Source organism: Carcharhinus amblyrhynchos, chromosome 8 (genome assembly GCF_965287045.1).
Source record: "Carcharhinus amblyrhynchos chromosome 8, sCarAmb.v2.hapA, whole genome shotgun sequence".
In the NCBI taxonomy this organism is placed as follows: domain Eukaryota; kingdom Metazoa; phylum Chordata; class Chondrichthyes; order Carcharhiniformes; family Carcharhinidae; genus Carcharhinus; species Carcharhinus amblyrhynchos.
In genome coordinates this window covers 47,461,509-47,475,032 of record NC_137331.1, presented here as the reverse complement: position 1 = coordinate 47,475,032, position 13,524 = coordinate 47,461,509, and the positions used below count along the sequence as shown (strand labels likewise).

Genomic DNA, 13,524 nt, shown 5'->3' with positions numbered 1-13,524 from the left:
AGTTAGAGGCGTTTGTTATATTGAACAACAGGACTTGTTAGATATGGAAAATTCTCATCTGACTCTCACTATTAACCTTCTATTTCATACTATTTTTGAATTGGGAGTAATTGTTTTTTTTAAAATAACATCTGAAAGTTGGCTCTCTGTGCTAATGAAATTCAAAGGCGCACTAACTGAAATTGTGCAATGAGCTACTGAGGGATTAACAGTCTTGAAGTGTGGAGTAAAAATGTGCCTGCATGAATGGACTTGTCTGTAGTGCGCACTGCGTAAATTTTAATTTCAGCCATTATGACTGCTCCAGAGGTGTGTATGCTTAAATCCTGAAATAATAGCAATTTAATTTAAATTGAATAAATCAAGCTACAGTTCAGATTTATTGATGACTAATGAATTAAGCAAAACTATTAAAGACATTTCAGAAATGTATCCATACTGAAGTTTTCAGTTAGTAATTAGTTTAAATAGATGTATTTCATACAATTATTGAACAAATCAGACAAACTTGACTTAAAACTGGCAGGTGAGAGAAGAGACTCATGAGCTAGTCTTTTAAAAACGGCACTTATGGCACAATTTGATCTTTGTCAAGCTGAATGTGATCATCCATAATCATAAATTGGCGCTATGTTATCAATGAAACACCAAAGTCATTATAATTTGATTAAGTTTATGTGCTATTTTTAGCCCCTTTTCTGTGTATATTCTGCAAAATAGTAATGATTCTATGAAAATGATAACTAATTTTTGTTAAATCCATTTTTGTGGCAGGTAACTCTGAATTGGTCAAAAGCTGTAGTACTGTAGATGGAACATAGAGAATTTGTGATTTTCAGGAAGGTGTGTTTAAGTAAGATTGATTAAAATAAGAGATACAAACAAGTAACCTCATATATGTGCTGTTAGATTGTGAAGTGTCTGGAAAGTGAATTTTTTTCTCTCATTTTTACTTTTGCCACCTTTTCTCTGTCAACATCAGTTTTTCTACTTAGACTGGGTGTGGTAGCAGACAGTTGAGTTATAGAGGGGTGTCACAGACAAACCCAATTCTGTTCTTATAACATTGATACACACGTCTTGGGAAAATTTATAGAACCATACATTTTTACAGCCCAAATGGAGGTATTTTGACTACCTGTGTCAAATCTTTGTTCTAGTGGCCTCCCACTTTTCTGTTTTCCTGTAGGCCAGTGCATTTGTCTACTTCGAATATCTATCCATTTTTCCCTCAAAAGATGCAGTGGTCTCTGCATCAGTTGTTCTCCATGATAAAGTATTCTATTCTGCAACAACATTGTCTTAAAGATTCATAAATTCTGATGCTGTTTGTAGCTCGCTATTTACACCAGCTAATTCAGTGCAGACTGGAAATTATAACCTATAAATTTCCTCTTCTCTTTACTGCTCAATGGATAAGTTCATTGAATTATTAAGTGACTAAAGTTGCATATATTTCTTTATTTATGTTCTTGCACAAGCTTGCTGAGTTTTAGCTTTTTCGTAACTTGGAAAATGTTGAGTGGTTGAAAATATATAGAAATTTTACGGAAATGGAACGCAAGGAGTAAAAGAACAACTGCAATTAATCCTTGAATTGATTTCTTTTCACTTAAGTGCCATGCGTGTGCTACTTTCCAAACTCCCAAGGCCGTGGATTGTGGATGAGAAAAAAGATGATGGATATACTGCTCTGCATTTAGCAGCACTTAACAATCATGTTGAAGTGGCAGAATTACTTGTGCATCAGGTATGAATTTGCCTTAGAATTTATGACACCTGTAGATTTGCTAATGTAGTGATTTGTCACTAAAACTAAATGCTAGCCTAGAGTTCCTAAAGTTGTTGTAGTGGTAGGTTAGAGAGCAATTGAGAATTATATGGCATCTGAGTAGGGTAAAATGTTAATCTGTGGAAAACATTGTAAGTGATCAAAATTGGTGCAGGTTCATCTGTTTAGTATTGATTGGTGTTTGTGCAAATGGTAGTTAGAGTCTGGTGGAGCTTCTTGAAATGCGGAAGCTGAAGATAGGTTGGCATTGATGGATTATTACTGTAAGAGTATTGTGAAGGGGTTAGTTTGGATCTTTTGGTGGAAATATGGGTCTGTGCAATGCTGCTTGCTGTGTTGACCTTGCAACTGCTCCTTAAACCCTTTTATTCCTAGGGTTGCTGTTTCAATAATGACCTCTTTACTGCTGCTTGCTTGGTGTGTTTTCCCTTTTGCAAAAACAGATTTTGCAAGATGCAGCAGGTGACTATAATAAGACCTGATTTGGTTGGCACAGAAGGAACTGAATTTTATCCAGGTATCTGAATCATTGGCCCAGTATTAACATGCACATGGACAGGAAGAAAGGAGATAGAGTGTGGCCCATTTTGGGGGAGTTAAAATTGTCCTCACTGTTTCATCAAAGCAAATGACTTTTTCTGTTTCTATCCTGATGCTCCAATGGACATTGTCATTTCGCTTTCCACCTAGGATTTGTGGATGTCGTCAGCCATGGCAGTAATGGGTAGTAGCTGTACCCTACTAGCCATCATTGGACATGTTGTTCTTGGTCAAAAAGTGAGAGGATGTTGAAGTGACTAAACACATTCTGGCAGCTACCATAACATTATTCAGAGGGTAGTCACATACGAGCTACACATTGAGAGAGTTCTAGCAATGTCCTTTAGCATGGTGAACCTTGTAATTGTTGCAAATCACACTGTCTGTTACGATAACTGGTGACTTCTATGGAGACCTTAATGTATTTGTTATTTATAGATCTAGTAATTAGAAGAGGTTATTGAAATTTTACTGCTGCACATGTAGTGGCCAATAAAAAGCTCTATTATTTATACGTTTCACTGCTCAGTTGGATGTTGCGCTTGAAACTTACAATAATCCATGATTTGTAAAACATTTGCTAAACATTTATTCAAGAAATAAGAATAGAATTTGGTTACTTAAATATAAATTAGAAAATTAGGATAATCACAAAATACTTTTTCCATATCAATAATAACTCAGAAGTGTGTAAGTTTGAATGTTGGATATCAGAACATTGGCACCAACTTACAAATGTTTAAGTATTTGATGCGTTTTTATCTCAGGGCAGTGCCAACCTGGATATCCAGAATGTAAACCAGCAAACTGCATTGCATCTTGCTGTTGAGCGTCAACACACTCAAATTGTTCGGGTAAGATCTATAAAGTAAATTATCCATGTAAAATGTGAGAGATGGACCATTTGTGTTCATTGGCTGTTTTGAAAATGATCAGTGTTTTGAAAAGCAAAAGACAACTTGGGCCCAGTATGCCTTGCTGCTGCTGTTCTCCAGCTCCAAAGGTGTCATTGCAATGTATAACCAATATACCACACAAATCTGCTGTACTAAAATTTATAGGAAATTATTTACTTGCCTGACTGTTTTATACCTTGCAGCAACAATTTATTAATTTAATTATAATATGACTGAAAGCTGGATTTTAAAAATCAACTTAAGAGTTTTGATTGTCAGAACTAATATTAATCTAGTTTAAAGCTGTGAAAGATAGTATTTGAAAACAAATTGTCCTTCGTGAGGAAAGATTATAATCCCTAGAACTATAATCTTTTGAAGCTACTGGTTCGTGCTGGTGCAAAATTGGACATCCAGGATAAAGATGGAGATACGCCTCTCCATGAAGCCCTGCGGCACCATACATTATGTCAGCTTCGTCAACTGCAGGATATGCAGGATGTGGGAAAAGTAGATAGTGGCTGGGAGCCCTCCAAGAACACTGTAAGTACATTTTCTTCCCTAATTCTAAGTAATATAGTATAGTAATGCATCCCAATTATCTATGTTACTTGTAACTGTCATTTCTTTAAAACAATATAAGTTTCAACAAATTTAATATTAAGAAAAAGAACATGGCCATTGTTTATTATATATAAAAATGTGATGTCCAATTTACTTGCTCTTTCAAAATATTGTGCAAAAGAATATCTGGGTATAGCATTTGAATATGACATAATTTTGCACCTATTAAGTTATTGCTATCAGCTACATTACAAGAGAATAATGTGCCAGGAGCTTCTCCTCTTGATTTGTCATTCCCACCCTTCCCCCTCCAAAATGTGCTGATAAATTTGCCTGGTCAGTGCTGATAAATTTGTCTGATCAGTAGATTACATAAAAATCGATATTCTAAGAATATGTGATCGCTTGTCATGTCCAGTGGAGGCATGTGCTGTCCATAACTTCAAAACAAAGACTAATTGGTTTGGCATCTGTAGAAACTAACTTTGTTTTTTTAGAATGGACGTTAACAGTTGGCTAAAATAACTGCTGACAGGTGACTTTTTCAACTTCTGCTCCAAGTCTCTGGATAGTTCTTGATTGAATAATCATGCAGGGAGTGGGGGGGGGACACCCATTGTAATGGACTTACGAAGATAACACCCATCTGTGGGATTTACACCTGCTATTGTTTGTGAATTCACCAAAACTTCAATCTGTAGACTCTGAGTCCGTGCCTGCAAACTTGATACTCAAAAGAAGGCTGCAAATGTCAGTTTATCTTGATTTGTGGGTATGAACAAATACCCCAGCTCTCTTCTTTCTTCCCACCCTCAGCCCTGCCCATCCATCCTCCATTATACAACAGAGACTTCTGGCTTTAAACCATTCTAAGTGGACAAACACTGTTTTCAGATAACAAATCTTTTTAAAAATTCTTTCATGGGAAATGGGTGATGGTGCTAGCATTTTGGTTGCTCGCTCCTAATAATTCTTGAGAAGGTGTTGGTGAGCCACTACTTTGAATTGCTGGTTTAGGTATGCCCACAGTGCTGTTTTTGAAGAAGCTCCTGACCCAACAAAAAGGAGCTTTTATGCCAAGAACCAGGGAGAAGCTGGTATGTTGACACAGTACCAGCTGCAGACCAGCAGCAGTAGTGGAAAAAGGTAGTTATGCCTTTAAAACCTGGAAACTGTAGTGTCTTAAAAGGAGGTGGCCACCATCAATACCTGATTCCTTTTCAAGTCCATCAGTACAGGAACCTGACCCCCTGATAAGAAAACTACAAGGAACCAGCTTGGTGACCTGCTGAAAAATCTAGCTCTTTGATGGAATCACCAATAATGTTGACATAGGACTCCAGCTATTGAAGCCATCTAGAGTGTTTTGGAGTGAAAGTATGAAGTCTTTTAGAATGAAAAGGCCTTTGACCACCGTGCAATGCCTGCCATTTCCTAAGACAAGCCAAACATGTGACTTATAACTTGTTTTGTAATTGGTAAATGTGCAATATCTTCTTGAACTGTATCTTTCTCAAGTGAGTGTGTGTGAATGTGTGATGTAGCATTTAGACTTAAGAGATGAATAAATGATCATCTTTAATTAAACCCATGAAAGCCTGCTGCTGATATTCAAAATTGCCGCTTAATTGAGGGTTGTGAAATACACATACAACTTCTTTACCAAAAAGACACTGTTTACAGACAGGGAAGAAAAGAGCAATTGGACTTCAGTTTTACTCCCAACTCTGTCTGTAACAGACTGCTATAATGGAGATGGTGTTCCATATATACCATTTTGAGGATGGAAGAGAACAGTATTGTTTAATGGAAGCCATTAAATGGACATTCATAGCCTTTGGATTATGAGGACATGCAGGTGAACTATGTGCACTTGTACATTGGAGGGATGGACCAAACAAGAAGGAAGGAGCTTCATTTATACACAGCTTTGGTCAGACCACATCTGGAATACTATGTTCACTTTGGTCACTGTTGTACAGGAAATGTGTATTTACTTGGAGTAGATACAGTTCAGTTTCATCAGGACATAAATTACAAGGGCAGGTTGCATAAACATGGCTTGCATTCTCTTGGATAAAAACAGACTATGCTGGAAACATACAGCATCCATGGGGTGTGGAATAGACTGCGTGCTGTGATAGTGGAGTCAGACTTTCAAACTGTTATTGGATAGGCATATGGAGCACTCCAGAATTACAGGGAGGGCATAGCTTGATTTTAGGATTGGACATAGCTCGGCACAACATTGAGGGCCGAAGGGCCTGTACTGTGCTGTTATGTTCTATGTTCATGGAGTTCGTGTTTCATTCAGGATGATGACCTTTCATCACATTTGTTAAAAATGTAGATTTTAAGCAAGTGAAGAGTGGATGTGAAGAGAATAAAAAGTGAAAGTCTTTGATGGGATACAAGACAGGAGAGATTAAATGGCAAAGGAGTTGGTGGTGCACTGAAACAAGTAAAGGAAGAAAAGATGTCTAGAGGAGGTGTGATTGGCACAATGGTGAACAGCTGTTGTACAAAGACAAAGAAAAAACAAGACTAAAACAGAAACTTGAAAAGAGAAAGGAAACAGAGATTACGGTATGAAGTTGTTGAATTCAGTGAGTCCAGCAGGCTGTAGAAATCCAAATGGAGAGATAGGTGGATAGTAGAGACTGCAATATATGCTTTCTGTTGGATTACCAGAAGTCATACTGGGAAGTGCCATAAATTGATGTTTATAAACAGCAAAGGGCTAGTTGCTGCAAGGCTTTGAGATCACCATTGCTTTCCATCCTTTGGCATAATTCCTACTTAAAATAGTATTTGGTACATTACTATGAATATTTCTCGTGTCTCTGCTTACGACGATACTGTAGTCCAATCCATGGAAATAAGAATTTTCCTTGACATTCTGATAGTCTGGGAGGCAAAATGAGATAAACTTGTGTTAAGATTTTTTAGATTTTACGTGACTTTATTTCTCTGGAAAAGCATTGTGAAAATCTATTGCTTGCTTTTAGTTTGTTTGAAGTTATAATTGCTTAATTATGTAAAGCAAACTTTCGAAGCGTATTATTTGCCATTGGCCATTTATCTTCTTACCCCTTTTGTTAGAACTAAAGCAGTCATGAAACAAGCCAATGCAAATAATTTTTTTGAGTTTGTGTGAAGTTAACAAGATAATTCAGTTGTCCAATTTTGAAGGATCAATATGATTTTTTAAGTTTTCTGGGTTATAATCATACTATTTGACAGTTTTTCTGTTATCACTTATTTAGAGTTATGCACACAAAAATTATGATTTTGGTTCATATTGAGGGTACATGTGCCAAATTTCAGTTTTGATAATTAGTCTATTGTGATTGACCCAGACTGTGCGTCAACAGAAAAGTGGTGGAACAAGGATCAGGATAGTGGGTGAGAAAACACACAGCTGCTGCCTCTCCAAATTGGCATAAATCCAAAATAGCAGACACAGTGATGGAGATTTATAGAGTCTCCTGAATTATGTTTAAAGATTTAAAATGATAAAAAAAACTTTGATAAACACATTTCTGTTTTGTAATATACTTATTAGTGAATGAATTATATCACTGGAAAAGACAGTCTGTGGAGCTTTGTGCCAAAATGTACATATATTTAAAGAAAATCTTAGTTTAACAATGATTTCAGTTTTCTAAATACTTTTAATATTACTGAAAAGGTGACTACATCTTAATGCAACTTTACATTTTTATTTGAGTTCTTATTAGTTTTTTCTTTTGACAACTTAAACACTCAATCCTTCTGTTTCTTTGCAACTATAACAACTGAAAATGAAGTAAATTTTCAAGAGCTTTGAAGCTCTCAACATTTTGTCAAGTGATTGTTAAGTGCTACATCCATGATAGATGAGAGTTCAGTAAGGAGATGAGTTGTTCTCCATCTAGGTTGGTGCCATCTCGTATATGAGAACTCACTGGAGGGTTGGATGACGATGCACTTAAGAACATAAGAACATAAGAAATAGGAGCAGGAGTAGGCCATCTAGCCCCTCGAGCCTGCCCCGCCATTCAGTAAGATCATGGCTGATCTGTCGTGGCTCAGTTCCACATTCCCGCCCTCTCTCCATAACCCTTAATCCCCTTGCCTATCAAAAACCTATCAACCCGCGTCTTAAAAATATTTAGCGAGGCAGCCTCCACCACTTCAACGGGCAGAGAATTCCAGAGACTCACCACCCTTTGAGTGAAGAAGTTCCTCAACTCCGTTCTAAACCGCCCCCCCCCCTTTATCTTGAGGCTGTGCCCTCTAGTCCTACTGTCCTTTCTGAGCAGGAAGAGCCTCTCCACCTCTATCCTATCCATCCCATTCAACATCTTATACGTCTCAATGAGATCTCCCCTCATTCTTCTAAACTCTAACGAGTACAAGCCTAGTTTATTCAGCCTCTCCTCATAGCTCAACCCCCTCAACTCCAGCATCAGCCTAGTAAACCTCCTCTGCACTCCCTCCAAGGCCAAAATATCCTTGCGTAAGTGCAGCGACCAAAACTGCACACAGTACTCCAGCTGCGGCCTCACCAGTGCCCTATACAGCTGCAGCAAGACCTCCCTACTTTTATATTCAATCCCCCTCGCTATGAAGGCCAGCATCCCATTCGCCTTCCTGACCACCTGCTGCACCTGCAGGCTGGGTTTTTGCGACTCATGCACAAGGACCCCAAGGTCCCTCTGCACCATCGCATGCTGCAGTTTTTTGCCACGTAAGTAATAGTCCTTCCTACCATGATTCCTACCAAAGTGGACAACCTCACATTTGCCAACATTAAATTCCATTTGCCAGTTCCTGGCCCGTTCACCCAGCCTATCTAGATCCTTCTGTAGACTCTCCACACCCTCCGCACAATTTGCCGTTCCACCAATCTTGGTGTCATCAGCAAATTTCGACACCGTACGCTCGGTTCCCTCCTCCAGATCATCTGTATAAACGGTGAATAGCTGAGGCCCCAGCACCGACCCCAGGGGCACTCCACTAGTCACCAACCTCCAATCCGAATAGCACCCATTGACCCCCACTCTCTGCCTCCTATTTGACAGCCAATCCTCTATCCACGCTAACACCCTACCCCCAACTCCATGCCCCCTGACCTTCTGTAATAACCTCTTGTGAGGCACCTTGTCAAACGCCTTCTGAAAATCAAGAAAGACCACATCCACCGGCTCTCCTCCATCCACTGCCCTAGACACATCCTCATAGAACTCCAATAAATTCGTCAGACACGACTTCCCCTTAACGAAACCGTTCTGCGTCTGCTCTACCAAACAATTCTCCTCAAGATGCCTCGCTATTTTCTCCTTGATCACGGATTCTAACGTTTTTCCTACAACAGACGTTAAACTAACCGGCCTATAATTCCCCGCCTTTTGCCTGCCACCCTTCTTAAACAACGGTGTAACATCAGCCATTTTCCAATCTTCCGGCACTTCCCCGGAATCCAGCGACGTTTGGAAAATGATCACCAAGGCATCCACTATCACCTCCGCCATTTCCTTCAGAACCCTTGGATGCATTCCATCCGGTCCTGGGGACTTGTCCACAATCAGTCCCTCCCTACAGAACAAGCACTTGCTTGTTCTATAGGGAGGTGGCTCTGTTCTCAGATGTTGCTTAATGACAGATACCTTTCCATTTGGATCTTCCAGGGCTGTTTTATTTTCCCTATGTTATAGGGTCCGACTTGCTGGTTCTGAGATTGGTTTTCAGAATATTTCATATCTGAGTGTGGATTTCTGTGCCCAGCTGGCTGTAGAATACCAGCTTTGGTGAACATGCTCTCAATATCAGCATCTTGCAAGAACTTTGTTTCAGATTTTGTTCTGCCATTTGATATTGCAGATAAATCTTCAGTAGCACAGGTGGAATTAATCAAATTGCCTTATGTGATGCCAGTAGCCACAGGGAGTGATGTGATAACCCACTCATGGGCTTTGATCTTTATTTTGAGAAGAATTCCATGCTCTCTCTAAAGCTTGTGGGTCAGCCTGTCAAATGCTGAGCTTGCTTTTGCCAGGTGCTTGGCAATTTCCTCATCAACCTGGAATGGGAGAGGATACTCAAGATAAGAGTTTCTGAACTGAATTAAGGGGTGTATTGTTGATTGTTACTATGGAGTTTTAGAATTTGTGGCCAAGAGCAGATTGGTACACATCTGTCTTTTCTAAATTTATTGAGAGGTTACAGTGTTCTGAAGTTTGAGCGAAGCAGAGAACAAGCAGCTGGATGTCGGCGGGGAGGGGTCTGCTATAAGAGTACAGTCATCGACAGACAAGAATTCACTTAGTAGCTGTTCTGTGTTGTTTGTGCAAGACTTGGACCGTTGCAAATTGAAGAAGTTGCCTGGCTGTCCTGAACTGAGAGTGCACTCGTATGCTGAGATCTTTGAGTGCACGTGAGAGCGTGGCTGAAAAGTACAAGCTGAACTTGAGTCATTACACAGCTTTGCTTGGTGTCATTTGGAGACAGGGAAGGTACCATTCTGTGTCACATTGGCCATCGTGAAATTGGCGGGTGGCTTGATCGTCTTTTCAGGGCAGCCATATTTGTGCAGCATGTTCCACTCCTCTTCTTGGTTTACTGTGTTGAAGGCCATGGTTAGGTAGACTATGTAGAGACCTGTATTCTGTTTGTGGGACTTTTCTTGAATTTGATGCATTTCAAAGAACACGTTGACTGTTTTTTGTCGAGCACAAAAGCCACATTGTGATTCTGGGTATGCCTGGCCTGCCAGATGAGTGACAATCCTATTGAGACAAGCCCTTGCCAGTGTTTATCCAGCTGTAGAAATAAATGAAGTACCATGCTGACTGCCATGTTTGGACATGCTTCCCTTAACAGGGAAGGTAAGGGTGAGTAACGGATATATCTTTGTCACCTTGGGCCACAACACCCTGGTTCAAGATTAAGCAGAAGAGGCAAGTAAGTTTTCTAACTCTGAGCTTCTCCATTCTTGAATGTTTCAGAGAGAATACCATCAACTCCCAGAGACTTGCTGGCAGACATTTGCTTTATGGGCTTGTGATACATCAGCAAGCTCATCCAGAATGCATGTTGTGGAAGTAATTCAGTGGTGTCTTTGCACACTGTGGATTCTTGGCTCAGGATATTGTTACATGCTCTGCCCAACAAGAGAGGATCTCATGCTTGTTTGTTAGGAGCTGATTGCCATCTGCTGAGAGGATGGGTATTGTACTTCTGGTTTTGGAGCCATAGATAGGAGACCTTCAGGGAGATCCTTCAGCTTGTGCTCATCAGCACTTCCTGGAGCTGTGCAGCCTTGTCCTCCCACCATTGGTTCTTCATCTTATAATGAAGACGTTAGATCAACAGAAAAAAAAACTTGAGAGTAAAATTCAGCGACTACAATTTAGATTTATATTGGACCATCTGTACAGAAAAGTATTCTGAAAGTGCTTCACAAATGTGTAATTAAACATGAGTCATCACTTGGTCTAAAAAGATCAGTGTGGGGGACTCGAGGCCTGGTTGAGCAAATGGATTTTATCGAGGGTCTTAAAGCGAGAATGGGGTGGCGAGTCAGAGTGGTTTCAACCAGCTGTTACTGATTGCAAAATTTTTAGCATCCTGGACAACTGATGATACTTTGAGCTGCATGAGAGGCCATAGAATTGGAGAAACAAACAAATTCTCAGAGTTGCATGTCTAGAAATGATTACAGAAGTAGAATGGGATAAGACTATGAAGGGATTTAAATACAAGCTGCAAATTTTAAACTTGAAGCTGTGGGGGAGCAGCAGCCAGCGTAGGCTATCAAGCACAGGGCTGATGGGCAAGTAGTATTTATTGCAAGGTAGGAGATTTATGAATGTGCTGAATTTCTCTGAAATATTTTAATTACTGAATCAATGAGTAGAACTTGTTCCTCATTACATCTGTGTGTCTTTTTTTTTGATCCCAACATTCAAAGCTCCATGCCAACAGGACAATTTTGTAAATTTCCCCTCATGTTAACTTTAACTGAGGATTAAATTACCGAAAGAAAATGCAAGAGGGTGAACTCCGTACTTGAAATAGTCTTGAAATGTTATGTGAAATCTGTTATGTGAAACATCTGCTCTGTGATTTGTTGCTTTGCCTTTAAATTAAAATTAGGTTTAAGATATTGCACTCAGTGAGAAGTATATATTTTTCCATCCCATCATTGATGACACAGTCTTCAACTGTCTGAGACCTAAACTCTGGAATTCCCACCATAAGCCTGTCTGCCTCTCTACCTCTTTGAGCTGCTTCTTATAATCAATTTTTTCATCGAAATTTTTCAATGACCAGCCTAACTTGTTCCTCTTTAAATCTGTGTGTCTTTTTTGATGCTATTGGAGTACTCCCAACTTTCAAAGCTCCATGCCAACAGAACAATTTTGTAAATTTCCCCTCACGTTAACTTTAAATGCCCTTCAACTTGGTGTCAAATTTAATTTGTCTGATTACGCTACAATAAACATCGATATTAATGTTTTAAAAACCCCCTATGATAGCACTACTTCCAGTTGCAGATATATATGAACAGTTTTATAATGGCATTTTTACTAGCACCAAGTTGATGCAGAAGTTTGCAAAACATTTTGAAATGAGATGTTGTGACTATTTACTGTTTTTTAGTGTACAATGACTGTTTCATTGGCAAGGCTGATGACTTATGATCCATTTTCTTTGCCTACTTTGTTCTTCCACTAGGGTGCCTTTTAAGGTTATCTTATTTAATAACAAGAATTCAAGCCCAGCATTTCTTTTTGAAGGAACGGCTTTGCGGTGGGATCAGCTCTTGTTCTGATGGTGCTTTTGATTGTTTTGCTAATCCAGTAGTTCTTGACCATTTGATTTAATTTTGATTTGATTTATTATTGTCACATATTAGTATACAGTGAAAAGTATTGTTTCTTGCGCACTATACAGACAAAGCATACCTTTCATAGAGAAGGAAAGGAGAGTTGCAGAATGTAGTGCTATAGTCGTGGCTAGGGTATAGAGAAAGACCAACTTAATGCAAGATAGATCCATTCAAAAGTCTGCTGGCAGCAGGGAAAAAGCTGTTCTTAAGTCAGTTGGTAAGTATCCTCAGACTTTTGTATCTTTCCCAATGGAAGAAGATGGAAGAGAGAACGTCTGAGCTGTGTATGTCCAGGTTGCGCCAATGGAACAGTTTCTTCTTATCTACATGATTTTGAACACCTCTATCAAACCTTCACTCAGCCTCCAAAGAGGACAACATCAGCTTCACTAACCTCCTTTGATTGAGGTGTCGCAGTCTTGGAAGCATTCTTGTAAAAAATCTTACCAGCGTTGTCACCATGCCTTCATATCTTTCCTGAAATATGGTATCCAGAATTAGGGACACTACTCCAGTTGAGAATAGCTAATGTTTTATAAAGCTTCACGTAACTTTCTTGCTTTTGTACTCTGTTTCTATTTATTAAACCCAGAATCCCATCTCTCTGTTTTCTCAGCCTGCCTTGCATGTTCATTCCCAGATCCCTCTTTTCCTGCAACTGCTATAAGATTGTTTTCTTTGGTTTGCATTGCCTTTCCTCATTCTTCAAAATGTATCAAAATGCACATTTGCCTGTATTAAGTTTCATCTGCCACATATCTAGCCATTCCACCAGCCTCTTTATGTCCGCTTGGAGTCTATCAATACGCTCCTCACATACTTGCAAGTTTTGTATCATCTGCAAATTTTGAAACAGT

General features: G+C 39.3%; 1 protein-coding gene across 2 annotated transcripts in view; it reads left to right on the top strand.

Moving 5' to 3' along the window:
- The window catches only part of mib1 (MIB E3 ubiquitin protein ligase 1), a 150,431-nt gene that overhangs the window by 119,246 nt on the left and 17,661 nt on the right, over positions 1-13,524 (top strand). For both annotated transcript variants that reach the window (XM_080194019.1, XM_080194018.1), the window contains exons 13-15: positions 1,618-1,750; positions 3,100-3,186; positions 3,610-3,771. In XM_080194019.1, the coding sequence (XP_080050145.1) occupies positions 1,618-1,750; positions 3,100-3,186; positions 3,610-3,771 (382 nt within the window). The remainder of the gene's footprint in view (positions 1-1,617; positions 1,751-3,099; positions 3,187-3,609; positions 3,772-13,524) is intronic.